The following is a 17,261-nucleotide window of genomic DNA, read 5'->3' on the forward strand; positions in this document are numbered from 1 at the left end:
AAAGTTCGTATTCAAAGTCTCATTCTAACCCCAAAAAAAATCGAAATGCATTTCTTGTCAGCCGCGTATAGACATGCAAATTACAAAACGCAGAGTTTGCATAAGCAAAGCTGACAGAAACTTTGTTCTCTCAAAGTAGGCCGACAGAATCTAGTTTCATGGCTTTAATCTGGTAACATCTGCTGATGAATACTGACCCAGAAAGGAGTGTTATATTTATTTGCGTTCATTCACTGAGGGTACCGGATGACTTCATGTGAGCAACAGGGTATAATTAAAAAACATAATTATCAGATATAACCTAAACCAAGTACAAACAAACACATATGATCATATGAATAACATTGATTTGCTTCAATTGATTAGCAAAACACTTATTCAGAAGGCTAGTATTGCAATTAACATGATTACAAAACCTGGAACATAAAAAAAAAACCACAAGCCTGTATTACATTTATTAATGAGTGTTTTGACTCCAAAAGCAGCAGTGCGATTAACCCTCCCTCCTCTTTAATGCTCTGAAATCGTTAAGGCACAATTTAGGATTTTAGCTTTGCACTCTATTCCACAAAGATCGACGAAGTTCACCAAACTGGAGTTCCTCCCCGCAGCCAAATGTGAGATCCTGTGGCGTCACCACAGAGTGCAGATGTATTTCATTTAGTAACCACCAGAGCACACTGCCTCCCCACTGCCAGCTGCTGAGAGGTAACTTCATTGGGATTCCTCATGTGTAGGAATATTCTGAGCGGCTCGATGACACAGAACACCAACAATTTGCAGAAGGGCCTTTTTTTTTTCCTTTTGCATCAACACTGGACAAAACCCACCTACACCAATCACACAAATCCACCGCGCCAAGGTGTCAGATCACGCACAGGATGGAAGCAAGAATAACAATCCTATTGTTTGTGTTTATACCTTAATGCGGAATTCATTGTACTAATAACTGGTTCAGTCAGTCCTTTAGTGTTTAATTTAAGTCCTCGGCGTCCTCTCGGCAAGGTGGGTTGTGGAGCGTTGTAGATAGAACTGACAACTTTAAATAGTTTTTTTTCCACCCTCCAGCATTTTATTTTTTTTATTTTTGGGGAAAAAAAAATAAATAAAAAAAATAGATAAAGATAGTGATTTGGTTTTGGTATGAGTCATATTCTATACTGCAGAGAATAAAGAGATGAGGAAGAAAGCAGGAGAGAAATATGTCATGTTGAAGAAATGTCTACACAATTATTTGTGGGCCCAAACTCTCAACTTTAACCTGATTGTAACTAATCTAATTAAAAAAAATGCTGACAAATTGTAGATGTATTGTAACAGCAACTGATTTTAGGAGCCAGCAGAATGAAGTTCCCCTTAATATCTAAACGTGTTTAGTATAATGTGATGTTTTTCAATCCCTATGAGTTTGTCTGAGAAATCTACATTAAGCATAGAGGCGTTTCATACGGGTGAACAGAATCAAATGCCTGCTGACAATCAAATTATACGTTTGAAATTGGAGAATACTTCAGTAGTAGTTTCAGGGACTACTTTTTCTTTTCATTTACTTGAATATTATTCTTGTAATTGATTCCAATTTTATCAATGTGAGGGTAGTTTTATACAGTTTCAGTACTCTGTTCACCTCTAATCACGCTCTAAAATATCCCAAACAAACTTTCTGCCGTCTCTCCCCTCGCTCTCTCTCTCTCTCTCTCTCTCTCTCTGCCAGAGTGACCCTTTTTGTTATTGCCGTCTCTGACTCACAGCCTGCTAGCCTCTGTAGCGCCACTAAGCAGAGCTAATAGGAGTGGCTCGACTGATGTGCCCTCTCCTCTCGTCAAATTCACACGGCCCAATTCTCCAACTATTCAAAAGGTCACCAAAGTAACCCAAGACAATGAGTGCAGTAGGAAGCCGTGGCAGACACCAGCCACTATTATATTGGCGCGACCTCGGGTTACATCATAGCTGGAATGACTTGTTTTGCAAAGGTTATGAATATAAATGAAACCTGCCGCATGTCAGCGCGGTTCCTCCGCTCAAACTTTTAACTGATCAGCACTGCCGCCTCCCCATGCCGACATAGTCGGGACAAAATCCTAATACACCTGCGAATAAAAGGGAAACATTATGTGCCATGTTACACCAACACAGTTTCCTGTAATTACCAACAATGGGAAGGGAGGTATTCACAACCTTCAGAAGCTGAGGAATAAAGAAACCTTGACAGTAATAACCAAAAAGGTTTTCCCTTTGCATTTGTCTTCACAATTCAGAGCTGCTCAGGTCTGCTCTTTTGTCCCTTTATCATCAGCGCTCGTTAGATTCAAAGGGATTGTGTTATCAATCTCCGAGGCACAACAGAGACCACCTCCACCTCCTTTACCTGCTGCGTATGCGTTTGTCGTCGCTCATCTCCCGTCTACGTCACACGCACCTCTCTACCCCCCTGGATGTGCCCCCACAGTGTCGGGTTGGAATCACTTTCCAATCTAATGACACAAAGCTGAAGAAACTCCAAGCTTATGAAGCTCCTTATGACATTACTTATTAATCCTGAACTTTCCCTGCCCCTCTCTTTCTTATTCACCGACTATGCAGAGTTTATCAAGATGAAACCACTTCCTGTGGCACCTTGGTTTCCTCCACTGGACTACATAATGAACTGATTATCATTTTAGTGGGCTTCACCCATTGACGGGATGGTATGGTGAAAGTGTCTGGAGGCAGGGGAGAACAAAGACGGGAGGAAAGACAAAGAGGAGTGAGGAATGTGAGAAAAAGATAGGAGAGCGCGATAGAGGCAGCGATCAATGAAATGCGGGCGCCAGACTCAGACATACTTTACTTTTTAATGAAAAGAGGAGAGATGAAAAAAAGAAAAGTTAGAGCTTCTCATCTGCTAAACCAACACAGATGTGATGGAGGAGGAGAAAATGTTGAGTTTGTCTCAACAAACTTGGACTTTTTCAGATGCCTCCCACTGCCTGAAAGAAGTCCATCTTTATCCAGGCCGATAAAAGCCTGGTCTGTCTCTATGGCTGGTCACTATCTAAAGATTTTTTTTTGGAAGGAGGGCGGTGGATGTGAGGATAGGGTCTGGTGAGAGAACGGGGCCCGTTCCCGCTGAGTGTGTCGTTCCAGCCTGAGGGGCTGAAGCGCAAACGAGTTGACTTTTCTCTCACACACCCACAGACGTGATATGATCAGTGCAAGTGAGCAGGCTGAAAATGAAACAGGGAGGTTGAGTTTTTTTTTTTTTTTTCTCTTTCTTTCTTTCCTGCACACCGACTGCACATTATGAGTCCAGAGCCCAATGAGCACTTTTCTTTGCACAGATGGGCCCAACTGATCAGTCATACACACTCAGCTACAGTGTGGGTTAATGCTACCACAGTTTGTCCAATAGGCACAAGGTAAAAATGTTACTTTTGGCTTTGCAGTGCCTGTAACCCAGCATGGCGATAGTGATGTCAGTCACTTAGTCCATCTGTTTGAACTACTCTGGGAACACTTTTGATGAGTCTGTTGAGTTTAAACTGGTTTAATGCCAGCGCGATCTTTTGTAATCCTCCAAGACAAACTTCTTATCGAAATTCCTACTTATTTAGACCATGAAAGCTCATCTCTCTGTGACTTATTTACCAGAGAACAGTATTGTGTGTCAAAACCGTTGGGAGTCATTTTTTCCTTTATCAAATTATTCTAATGGAGTCTTAACTCGGCTCTAATTATCCAAGCATGCTTAGCCCATTTATATACCTGTAGCAACTTGCCACTCTTAGCTGAGATTTACTGGCGTAAAGCCCTGGAACACCCCTCCCAGCTCAGGCTGCTACACATTTCTAGCTTTCATGCCTCGTGCTGACACTTAATACTGCATCTCTTCATTCCTGACTGACACGGGGGAACCAACTCTTTGCGACATGATGTCAAATCAATTGGGCTTTGCCATACCATCTCAGACAGGAAAGGGTAGCGGAGAGCGTGACAACCTTCAAACCGAGTGGACAAAGGACAATCCGAAGTCGTGAGAAGCAACATTTCCGTTCCAGACAAACCTGCGGTAAAGTTTTGTGTCCTTTAAGTTTCGATGGAATCGTGTTTCTAGTTGAGGAAATCGATCTGATTCTGTCACAGGCTACCACACTTCACAGCGAGACCAACAGCAACTCGGTATTTACCCTGCAAGCCTTGACCTGTCAGCTTGACATTTTTCCCTGCACCCCTTCAGGCAGACAGACTTCCAGTTTCCAGCGCAACCCTTGTGAGGCAACCGCAGTCACACTGTGGACTTTTTCTGCTGTGTCATTTTTCTCAGTCTGACACTGTGGTTACACTGGCTCCAGGACGAAACAAATAAACAACACGCAAACACTGTAGCACTGAAATCCAAAGTAACCAGGGTTGTATGGACGAGAAGCTCCTCTGGGTGGAGTTTCTACTGTACAGGAGAGAAAACTTTTTGCAACCTTCGCCTGTGAAATGTGTGGTAGAGTGATAGGCAGACTAAATGATCACTAATTAAGGTACGTCCAACTCATCAGCACTGATTTTACCTGGAGGATCCCGTCAGAGGAAGCTGTGCTGTGGAAATAATCCTTCCAATAATAATGAAATGCTTGCATCGATCCCTCTGTGGATGACGCTTCAGTGTTAGAGTGGAAATGTTTACTCCTGCAGATTTGAAGCTCTTACGGGTGAAATGCCTGGATTAATTTTCAGTTTGTGGTTGTAGGATTGTCAAAAGATGCACAATGACTGAATTCCTTTACCCCCTTTTCCAATATACCTTTAAGCTTTCAATATCTGGCAACTCTTCAATGCTACTCTGTGTTGCTGAAGGTACTGAGAGGATCATGTTACAAATGTGAGACACAACGGTGAAGCTCGTCTCTGACTGGACATTCACACTGTTGACATCCTAGAGGCCACCGCAGAGACCGGAGTATTGGTGCAAAACTATTTCACAGCGTTCAGTTTTACAATTTTCAAGAAACCATCAACGCAACACGATCTGAATGAAATAGTTCACCGTGTCTTGTGGAAATGTGCAACGCATAGAATGAGGAGATCACATTTTCCTCATGTGATTGTTGGAGGTAAAATATTATCAGACTTCCGCCATTTCATCCAGCCCACTCCCGATAAGTGAGTAAGCCTTTGTGTGGCGTATATACAGGCTGTGCTTTTACTCGCCCTGATCAAAGCCGAGCGCGGAAACCCACTGGGCAAATTGGGTGCACGCACCTTCAGCACATCAATTAGTGAGCTGACGTTCTTTCTCACGCGTGTGCGTGTGCGTGTGTGTGTGTGTGTGTGTGTGTGTGTGTGTGTGTGTGTGTGTGTAAGAAGACTGTTAAGGGTGCACTATTCAGAATCAAACCTCCACTATTTGCCTTCCCACTCAGGACACCTCATTGCCATCGCCTCCACCCCCACCCTGGCTGTTTCTGAGTGTTCTCTTTACTTCCTGAACAATAGGTATTATTTCTACCAAGAATCATGACGCTCAAATCCAGCGATCATGCACAGCAATGCACCAAAGAGCATGTGTATTGTATATACCCGTGTGTTTTTATTATCTGCATTTTACATTTTGTTTTCATGAACTGTGTCCTCCTCATTCCTCTTCCTCTTGGAAGAACAAATGGAGCACTCTCATTGCAGTTGTTTGCAAAGTAATGTAAAGTTCAAGCGGCTCACCTGCATCTCCTTTTCTCCGTACTTGGAAGGATTCTTACTGCCCTGGCTCTTCCTGCGCAGCTTCTTTAGTTCGGCCTGGCACTTCTCCAGACTCTCCCCTTTGCTCTTGTGCTCCAACTGGTATTTCTTCAGGGCAGCCTAGGAGGGGCAACATGCAGGGGGGGGGGGGGGGAATTCACAAAGTTAGACCCCCAAGAAGCACAACAAATTAAAAAGTCTGCATGAAAGACACGGGTAAATAAGGAAAATAATGAGGAGCAACAAATTCCCTTCCCCGAAAAAAAAAGCTTCAAGACAACCTGAGCTTGTACACGACAGCTAATGTTTCCATTTGGGACCTTCTCCACAAACCCACTAAAAAATGACTCGATAAGAACGTCCTCCTCGAAACCCACCAGTTTTAAAAATGCTTTTAGCCAATGAGTTTTGTTTTCCATTGATAATTTACATTTAAATAAATTAGAAGTTTGATTGTGGTATCTGCTTACAAAACAAAGAGAAACATAAGATTTTATGTCATATTCTGATATTTTAAGATCAACCTGCATGATTTACAAGTTAAAATGATAAACAATAATTTATAACATAAAATGTTTGAATTATTCAGTTTTATGTGTAGCAAATCTAAAATATTGGGAAGTCCCACTGTTTTTAACTGAAATGTATGTGTGTGATTTGTTTAAACCAATTTCAAGCTTTTGGGTTTGTCTTGTCTGCTTTTTGATGAACAGTAAGAATGATGAACAGTTTTTTTCCACAGTCCAAACAATGCACAAGGTTAATTGGCGACTATAAATCAACTACAGGGGTGAATTTGTGTGTTTTCTGTCGTGCATCTCTCCGTTTGCCCTTTGGATGGAATGGAAACTGCCTTCTGTCAGACGACACCTGGGATCAGCTCCAGAAAGTGGATTAATGAAAGGATGTTTCTATTGTGTGAAGCATCACTGAGTTTTATGAAAAGCCGCTATCTAAATAAAGCATTAGTTGTATCATTTTGCTTCAGATATGATATCCTTGAGAAAATAAAGATCTTTGTCAAACGTTGCTCCTATGGCACTGAGGATGCACGGGGAGATGTTTTGCAAACTCATTGTTAAGTTTTGAAATCTAAAAGCAATTAGAGGAGCATCTAATTTGTCAAGCTCCATATTAGCTCTCTATATGTCCTCACGGTGTTATTTGTCACCAGCAGAGCCTGCGACTGTGTCCCCTACAGCATTCACTGCATCTGATTACCTCTCATAACCTGGTTTCACCTTTACTTTCAATAACGCAGTCGAATGAACAGAAATCAGTCTCGAACAAAAAGTGGTGGTGGGGTGTTTATGTGTGTGTGTGTGTGTGTGTGTGTGTGTGTGTGTGTGTGTGTGTGTGTGTGTGTGTGTGTGTGTGTGTGTGTGTGTGTGTGTGTGTGTGTGTGTGTGTTGGCAATAATGCCTAATTTGTACAAAACAAGCTAAATTAATGCCCTAATCATTCTAAACCACAATATCATTTATTTGATTTGTTTAATTATTTATTTATTGAGAAAAACAACTTTGTTTCTGGACTGTACCAGCTCTGTTGCTATAGTAACAGTGTCGAGTGTGAGAACGCTCATGTGGTTTCTGTAGTCGGCAAAAACGGAGGGGAGCGCGCATGCATGTGGGTTCAACACCCACATTTGCATACAGCAAGACACTGAGGATGTTGGTAGGCAACGTCTGGTGGTGAAAGAAGGAGGAGGAATGAGGCGAGACTCGCAGTACGACACATGGCCGTCTGAATGGGTGGTTGCTCGTGTTCGATACATCTGAATGAACTGGTCTGCAAATCTTTAAAGGACACAGACCTTCACAGTAAACGTTCAACCAACAAACAGCTGACACTGAGGTTGTTAAAAGTTTACTGAAACTTTTCCGAAATATTAATTTGCTCAAGAACATTGCCACGCAACCAAAACATGAACGTGCACAGGTGATGTCTTTGTAACCTGATACCAATAGACGAATCGTCTTTTCATTCCTGTGTCCTCTTCGAGGGTAAAGCAGAGCAAACCAACACAGGCTCTTCAGCTTTCCTCATTTACCGTTCCACAAACTGAGGCTCCCCGGTGCTACACATAAATCATAGTAACGATAAGAGAAAGAGAGCACAGTTTGCTATTGTGGAGTGTTCATTCTCAGCACAGGGTCATATTGGGTGAACGGAACAATAACATGGAGATCAACTTCGTGGATTGAAAAGGTTTTCCTTAATTAATGGAGTGAAGGCCGGTGTTGTTACCTCCAGGCACGACTGTTAATCATTGGCTACAACTGCAGACAGATCATTAGTTTGAATCTGATGAGAAAGAGAGAAGAAATGGTGAACCGATCTTAAATCGGTCAATAATTTGCCAACAATGCATCTCTTCATTGGATATCTATAACTCATTTTAGTGCAAAGGTGGAGATTGTTGATGTTTAATTGGACTGGACAAGTAAACAGATTACCTAAATTGATTACATTATGTATATATATTTTATTTATAAAGGTGAATTTTATGCTAATGTCACAATCTCCTGTTTAGATGTAGATCGCAGTGTTATTATAACTAATTTAGCAGAAAAATATGCATTTAAAGAAAGGGATTTATCTTTACTCATATATTTTGCAATATCATGCTGTGGGCTGTGCTTTTCCCTATGGTGGGACAGTTTTACTTCTAGGTTTCCCAACTTCTGACCTGTCTGTAAAAATTAAAAAGTTGTAAAACCGTCACAAAAGCAGAAGAGAGACGGAGAGAAAAGAGAGACAGAGTTGGGCCACTGGGAACATTTCAGTCAGGAGAAATAACGGCGAGCTTTGCTGTGAGGCTTTTTGAACTCAGTAAAAATTTCAGATGATTAATTCACAAACTGCAGCAAAGTGATTGCCATTATCACTGCGGCAGATCTGTAAGAAATTCATAATAAGTAATGGAGGGTAAAAGCTTAGGGATACGCCGAGATAGAGGTGCATGAAATGATGCATCTGGCCGCATATGAAAAGCACGAGAGGTTTGCACTCTCTCCCGTATCAATTCAGCAAGCAAACAAAATTAGAAGATGTTTTTTCGAGTCAGCGATTACTGACAGTTTACATCAGCACCGGCCTCATTTTTGATGTGAACTTAAATAGAACACTATGAAATGGTGTGGATGATATGGATCAAACAGTGAGTGAGTGAAAATATCTCATAGCGTGGTCCCTCCAATAATACAATAGTGGCAACGCTCTCCCATCCCCCCAAAACAAGGCACAGCAGTACCGCTCTACACTCAGGCTGCAGCCCACTCATTCTAAAGATATCACACATGTAGACCAGCTCCATAGCGCTTACACACACACACACACACACACGCGCGTATATACACAAACCGGGATTTATTATAATCAGTCTCCTCTTGACGAGTGAGTAGACATGAAATGGTGTTTCAAAGCATCGGTTTTCACAGACGTATCCTCTAATTGTCTCCTCGATAGACTTAAAGCCAGATCCTGACAAACAAACACCTTCACTTTCATCTTTGTTTTCCTTTCAGTCGCATCAAGCCTTCACTGATTTGATGCCATGTTATATAATCCACTGAAGTGCGGTAAAATACGGAGTCCACTCATTAGCCGAGGCCCTCCTCTGGTAGGTGGAGGAGTGAACTAGAAATAGAGGTACTCACAGTCAAATAACGAGCGTCTAGGTCCACCTTTTTCTCAAGCTCCGAGAGTAGTTCGTTGTGGAAGGATTTCAACTGCAGGAAAAAAGAAAAAGAAAGAGACAAAAACAGTTCAGTTAACAGGATGAAAGGTTTTCCATATAAAGTAATAAATGATATGCGTCATCATCGTTCGTTCAGCTTCTGAATAAATATTTACCAACAAAGTCTGTGGCCTGTGAAGCCTCTCAGTTTCCAGATCACTGCCAATGATACTGATTCACTGCTATCTGACACAATATTTAGTCAACCCAAACCCAAAACTGGACAAATACTAAATATATACTCCGCCAATAATCATTTGTATAGCAACCTAAACAACATTTTTTATATAATTTCCAAATCCTGTGTTTTGTAAGCTTTTGTTCTTATATAAACTTCACTTTTTTCAGATCCTGGTAGTTCTTTATACTGCAAATACTATGCTTTAACTCAGAAGGACTTTTTTGTTGAAACTGCAATAAAGTGGAGCTTGGTAGGTTTGATATGCAAAATCAATATGATACGGTGGGTATCTAAAAGAGCTCAGGTCAGTCAAAATCTCGGGAACACACACACTACTCCTGCACATGTATTGTTCCAGATGAACAGCTAAGAAGAAAATCTGTCCTGCTCATGCGTTTTTCCCAAGTTCATGTCCGTTCAAATGTCATTTTCTGCCTGCAGTCAGGAGCTCATTGGCAAATTATCATTGAGAAAACTGTTTTAGGAGCATAACGCATCAGAGCTGCGCACCAGAAGTGAAATATATTGTTGCTGTAATAACTTATTGTCTAAATAAATCTATTGTTAAAATCTATTGTATACCGCAGCTGTGTTGAACCAAACAGCTAAAAACCCTTTGAGCTCAGAATACCTACCATCTCCTCGAGCTGCACTTGGATCTGTCTATGGACCTCAGCCATCTGGAACAGCACATCCCCTGCACAGAAAAGAAACAGGGAGACACAGAGTAAACACATGAACAATACTGCAGAGCCAAGGCAGAAGGAAGAGAGGAGAGTAGTGGAAAAAGAAGGAGGAAAATCTGGGGGAAGAAACAAAAAGACAGATGAAAACCGGAGAGAAAGAGACCCCACCATGCACAGCCCATGCAGTGACACAAGACACACAAACGTACAGGACAAGTGAGTCGTATCTGGGACAGTGAGGAACATGATGAAAGTTTGTTTTCGGTACGAGATAACAGAAAACAGAGACAGTGAAGCAAAAGTACGGAAAAATAAAATGAAGTGGGAAAACAAGCAGAAGAAACTAAAGGCTTCAAATTAAATTCTGCTTCTTGAACCATGTAAGTACTGATGTCTTGTGGAGATCAAACATGTTGCCTGTCTTACGATTAGTTCTAAAACCAGGCAATGTAAAATCTAGGGAGGGGGGTGGGGGGGTGGGGGGGGGGGTGTCAAACAAACACCTCAATGAAAGGTTAGTCTCCACAAAGTAAAGAAGAAGAAGAAAAAAAAAACCAGATAAAGAAGAGTCATGCAGCTAGTAAGTGTTTCATTTCATATACCTACAGGCTGCCTCTTCTGAATGTGCAGTGCATTGTCGAGAAAAGGAACACAAAGAGCTACATTGAGCCAAGGACACACACAGATAGAGACCTGGTGGAAAGACAGTGAGAGAGCTGCATGTACAGACAAAAATGAGACATGCACACATTTCTCTGGCCGGAAAATCCAAACTCACTCCAGCACCCGTGACGAAGACGTTAACGTTTACGGTAGATCATAGATTCAGCAAATGTGATTGAAGGTGTAGCATGTGATCACTGGTGTCATCATTGATATTTAAATCTTATTCTGGTCAATGAGAACAATAAACAAAAGCAAGCATTTAGAAATAAATAACTGACGTAAGACTAACATATGTTAATACAGATATTAAAGCAAACGCATTAGAAAATGAGTACTGGATGGTGTAATAGTAGAGTGAAAGAATATACAATGTTTTTGACAGCTTGTGTTTTTTTCTTTTTTTTACCTCACTTCACAATCCTTTGCTGTGTCCTTCTCTAAACTCTGACCACAGGAGTGTGTGTCAATTCATTTCAAATTATTAACCCCTGAACCCTTTTTGAGTGTTGACCTAACGGACTCTGTCAACCCATTTCAAAATGCTTTGTCAGCAGAGTTTCCAGCTGTACGATCATCCTATTTATTCATCCGCTGCATATAAACGATTGATTATCCCATAAAAGTCTGAAATTACAATCATTTGACCATATCCTGAATATGTGTTATATCAGCCCGTCGTGAATCCTGAAGGCGCCTGTCCCAGGTGACATATTTCCCAGCTTGATTGTGTTTTTCTGAGCGTGAAATACAAATGAGGTTTGAATGAGGAACTATTAGTTGCACCTGCCCCACAGGACGCTCAGTCAGGAAAGATAAAGGATGCACTAGTTTAACACGACTGAGGCTGCAGAGCCACTAGTGCCTGTTGGAGGCCAACACATGGACTGACTGTCATACAACAAGACTCATGTTTGGGTTATGGCAGGCGTCTGATAAGTTCCCTCACAGTAAGATCATCTTCTATCTTTGTTCCAAAACAAATCCTACCTTTCCCACCTGGCAACACTGACTCTGAATAACAGCAGAGCTTGTGTTAGAGTGATTTGCGAAACTAAAGCCATTTCTTATGGAAATAAATGTTAGAGTGGTCTGAAGCTAATCAGACACCAAGCACAACAGAAAACTTCAACTTTAACTTCAAAAGACAGCAGGAAGCACAACCCCCATTGGACTCCTGTTGGACAAACTCTCGAAGCCCAAGGCAGCAGTCCTTTTTCCCCATGTTGCAACCTGCCCACTGCACTTGTGCCTCCCAGGAGCAGCGAAGCAGGCCAATGCATCCCGTCATTTCCCAGCAGGCCTGCTAAGCAGCTTACAGATACTCATCCCTGATCACACCCCATGGAGCTTAGAAAACCCTGCCATTCTGTTGGCGGCCTGAACTGGCTGGATCAATTAACTAATGAGCACCTATCACCGCATGCACACAGATGCACGCATGTCATCTAATCTGGCGACAGGACGGGGCGTTTGCAAGAAACTAGAAAGGTGAAGGATGAATGAACTTTCTAAAGCGATCCCATCCTCTGCAGTTTCAGTGCTGCACGGTGCCAAAGGAAACAAACAAACCAAAAAAATAAATAAAAAAATACACATTGGAGATGCAAATTGTTGCCATGGCAACTTTAATATCATATCACAGAACAACACGAACAGAAAATTGGACTGAAACCTCCAGGGGCAGTTAACATCATAGAATTCAATCAAGGATCAATAAAGCGCCATAATGAGGAAAATGTGAGTGTGTTGTGCGGCGTTAAACGTGTTTCTTTATGAAAATGTTTCACTGGCGTGACTAAACCTGCCGAGCTCCATGTAATAGTTGCCAGTCTGACAGGGATATCCGCATACCAGATAAGAGTGACACGACAGGTTGATCATGACAGCGACAAACGCACAAGTTCCCACAGAAACACGCACTCCAAGACAAAGATGAAGCACACACAAACACACAGTGGTAGATAAACTGTCGAAGCCTTGTCATTATTGTATCGATATTTCCCAGCACACTTGAACCCCTCCTCCGTCGCTGCCGGAGTGAAAACAAAAGTGCCTTTGTTGGGAGGTGAGCTCTGGTTGATCTGCACCTGCAGCTTTGCAACAAGCAGCCACACGCCTGCCTGCTTAAACCACTGAGTCAGAAAAAGGAAGCATGGTTGCAGAACTTCTGTGCATGTGAACAGACTGTCCCCCTGAATTATGACATCAGCTCGTGTAGATGTATTGACTGCTTGTGTAACAGCAGCCGTGATACACCCACACAGGTGGAGAAAAAAAAAAAATGAATAACAGAATGTGGGCTATGGAGCAGAAAAAAAAAAAAAAAAACACACACAGTGGAAGTTTGCAATGTTGAACAGAGAGACAGAGATGGAAAGAAAGAATGGAGGTGGATGGAGAGACACTGAATCACTGGTGAAGGTCAAACTAGATTCACTAAGGGTTGTCATGGAAGCAGGATAATGCTAGGGTCGTTGCCATGGGAGAAAGTGTAAGATGAGGAGCGGTGCCTGCAAAATGTTGTGTTACAAAACACTGTTCGAGGATCTCCACCCTTCCCATCCCTACAACAGCACAGACAATTTCTCGGAGGGGGGGGGGGGGGGGGGGGGGGGGGGGGGGTAGAGTATGATCCACCTGGGCAGTCTGTGTGCACAATGCATGCGGTGTGCGTGACTACACTCTGATGTTAATACCTGTCTGCCTGTTTTGCTAAGTGTCGAGGGAAACAAAGAAGTGGGTAAGTATAATGGGGCAGCAGGATACTGAGAGAGGAGCGGATAATAGCTCAGACTCTGGGTGGCCGTGCAAGTGTGTAGGATTGTGCACACGTGTTAATGCAGTCCCTGTGAAACCACGGTATCCAAACACGGTTTGCCTTATACTCACAGTTCATCCATCTCTTACTCACGTAAACACGCACACACCCGTTTACCAGTTTTGCAAAGTGGATGATAAACTGAGTTTGAACTCCTTCCCCACTCCCACAGGAGAAAACCGCTGATAGATATGATGCATTTCTAAAACTGGAAGCTCAGCCATCACAGCTGCTCAACCTACTAGCCTAATATAAGTTTGTCCAGTAATGGTGTCATGCATTTAGGCCATAATGATGGCTTAACGGGAGAAATGTATGATTGCCAAAGAGAAGTGGGCCAGACTGCAGTTACAAATAACTGTAATCTTGACAATAATTCTAAAAAGGTCTGGGATGGTATACAGTAGTTTTCAACTATCTGGTATCAGTGAGCCACAATCCTGTCCTGAACCACACCATACATTTTATAACCACAAAAACACAGAAGGCAATTCTCAGTCAGCGCAACAATGGTTGATTGTGAATGTCAAACGTGGTAAATCTTAATAAATCATGCTTGTGAGTACACAGAGCCCACAAATCTTCTGAGTATGAACAGCTACCGAGAAAAACAGCTTTGTTTGAAATAGCAAGTCTCCATGAATTCCAGCTCTTTTGTTTACTTCTGTTTATAAATCTTAAAACTGCTGACAATCACCTGACGTGAATGAGCTCATTCATGGCATCGGATGTGCGACATTCCTTCGACTCTCTACTGTTATGAAACAAGAGCTTAAGATCAGGGACTGGCAGCTTTGAACCAGTCATCCTGTATATCCAAACTGTAACAGATTCTTTAACAGTGTATGAAAAGTAAACATACAATTTAATGAAAAAGCAAAATAAATCCCTGAAAATGCAGCCATTTAATAATTTCCAATAAAAATGTATTCTTTCAAAATCGAAAGAAGAACTGCAATCGATATGTGGCTCAACTGCAGTTATTTGACTAGTTTTTTCTTGCATCACCATCAGTGGAAATTATCTTGCGGACTGAAACGACGGCAGACGGGAGCACACGTGGCACACGGCCTGCCAGTCGCCCATCTCTGCTGTCGAAGATTAACAGCAGAACCTGCACAAAGCTGACAAAGCCACAGGCTGTGACCTTAACTCCCATTAAATATAAGTATGCCCTCTGAGGGAAACCTTTATCTCCGCAGCATAAAACCACCATTTGAAAACTCAGTGTGCATTTTTCTCTAGCCACTGACAGCATAACTGATGAATAAGAGTCACTTTGACTTGGAAACCCAAAACATGTCGAGACGCGACTGAAGGAGGGCCATGTAAAGTATCTGTGGGATGAGTATGTCGGTAGCCGGATTGAAAAGGTACAGACAGTCGCTCAGAGACATACAGATGATGGTATGTGTTTGTAAGGTGGGTGGGTGTGGAATCCCTTCAGCGATATGGGGTGTTTTTGTCTCTTCCCGATTTGTGACAAAATCTTTACAAATTCCAAGTGTGAACTTCAAAGAGACGAGAGCTCAGCGTGAAAGAGAAACTCATTTTCCTGGAGGGCAAATTAGGCAAACAGTGAGCAACAAGTAGAGATGCAAGGAAGGGAGTGAAAGGGAACAAAATCCCTAAAGAATACACCAATAACAAGATACATCATGTAACTGAAAGAGACTGTTGTTGATACCCATTACATTTTGAGCCTTATCCTGCACAGTTTCTTAAACTCTGATGCAGAGAGCTTTGCACTAAAATGAAGACGATGAAAGAAACGGCACAGTCACGTTGAGGAAAGGTCTGGATATAAAGAACAGACTGGGTAAACTAAAACAAGCTCAGCTTTCAGACATTGCACTACGCAGTTGGCTCAAAGTAAACCAGGGACTCGAACACACAGAGTGTATCTGTGCATGAATATGCAACGCTTGAAACAGACCTCGCACTGGAAACAGTGTCACAAGTGCATGTTTGATTTAAAGGTCTGAAAAATGCACAGATCCAACACCAAGTAAGTGTGTGCATGCAGTTCCCAGGATAAAGATGCACTGGACTGGATTTATTGTTGAATGCATTTTCTGCAGTGTTTCACCCAAATTTGAGTTGGAACAGAGTCGAGCCGACCCTAGACAAGCTGCCAGTCCATCACAGAGACACATTTATGTTAACACCTATGGGCAGCATCGAGACACCATAATAACCTCACGTGCATGTTTTTAAACTGTGGGAGGAAAGCAGAGTACCAAGAGAAACCCTCCCACTCACACACAGGGAGAACGTGCAAACTACAGAAGACCTATAACCTTAAAAGGAAAAAATCTAGTTTAAAAAAAAAAAAAAAAAAAAAAGGTAAAGTTCAACATGCAGCCATTTTTAAATAAGTTAACTGGTGCAAATTAGTAGAGAATTCAAAAGAAAATGCAGCATTAATGTTTCATTTTTCCTCGCCGTCACTCAGTTCTCAGGTGGTGTTGTGTTATTTCTGCTACACTTACTAAAACGGCACACGACCCAATGAATCCATCAGAAAATCTTAACAACTTTGAAATGTTTCTCACCCCTGCTTATTCATGTCTGACTGCTTTTAAAATAAACTTGCCTTGCCTTTAAGTCGAGTATCAGTCCAAACAGGCGAGTTCTATGCAAGGCATGATTACTGATGATCACTATCATGCCTTTCACCGATAAGATCAGTGACCCGATCGCTGCAGTGATGATTCCTAATCATCAGTGCTGAGCTCGGGTCACCTCTACCACCTCCTCTTCCCCTGCAAATTACTTCAGACACTTATTCAAATTGCAAAGTTATGACAGTACAACAGACGAGATCTAAAAATTCACACACACAGACAAAAAATAAAATAAATCACATACAACTACGAATATATAAGAAATGAAACAAACAAACAAACAAAAAAAAACACTCTTCATGTGTGCAGACTGGTTTGGTCACATTTTCATGCCACACTGTCAGTGGAAGGTTTCATTCTGTCATACCAAACAAACGAATGCAGAAATGCATCACTTATTCAGTTGAGAAAATCTCAGTCTGTAAAGTATACATACATAATACGAACATATAAATTCACTGCCATCTCTTCAGAATATGAAGAATGTTTTTTACTTGACTGACAGCCTGCGGACAGTACAAAAGTGTCCACCAATCCAATAATGGATGGTGTCATGATGTGGGCAGTGATTAAGATTAGAGTAACCTCAGTTGGAAAATAATAACAATAAACAAACTGCTTAATCACTGATTTAATGCACAGTGTTATGTGAGCCAATTCAAACACGCCCACGATGCTCCATGACTAGCAGGTGCACACTGGGCCTGGATTTACAGTATGCTGATTTAGAAATCGTTTGATGGGCACCACTTTCACTTTTACTTTCAAAAATGAACTTAAACGTTAAATTATATTAGGCCTGTATACTATTCCTGCTGCTTTAGGCAAACTT

General features: G+C 41.8%; 1 protein-coding gene across 3 annotated transcripts in view; it reads right to left on the reverse strand.

Annotated features, from left to right (window-relative positions):
• The window catches only part of LOC308125035 (BAR/IMD domain-containing adapter protein 2-like), a 53,078-nt gene that overhangs the window by 12,934 nt on the left and 22,883 nt on the right, over nucleotides 1-17,261 (reverse strand). For all 3 annotated transcript variants that reach the window (XR_013936353.1, XM_080488498.1, XM_080488497.1), the window contains exons 4-6: nucleotides 10,268-10,329; nucleotides 9,372-9,443; nucleotides 5,692-5,829 (exon numbers count right to left, since the gene is read on the reverse strand). Coding sequence is in view for 2 of the 3 variants with exons in the window: in XM_080488498.1 (XP_080344624.1) it covers nucleotides 5,692-5,829; nucleotides 9,372-9,443; nucleotides 10,268-10,329 (272 nt within the window). In the remaining variant the exon portion in view is untranslated. The remainder of the gene's footprint in view (nucleotides 1-5,691; nucleotides 5,830-9,371; nucleotides 9,444-10,267; nucleotides 10,330-17,261) is intronic.

Source organism: Lipophrys pholis (genome assembly GCF_963383615.2).
Source record: "Lipophrys pholis genome assembly, chromosome: 19".
Classification (NCBI taxonomy): Eukaryota; Metazoa; Chordata; class Actinopteri; order Blenniiformes; family Blenniidae; genus Lipophrys; species Lipophrys pholis.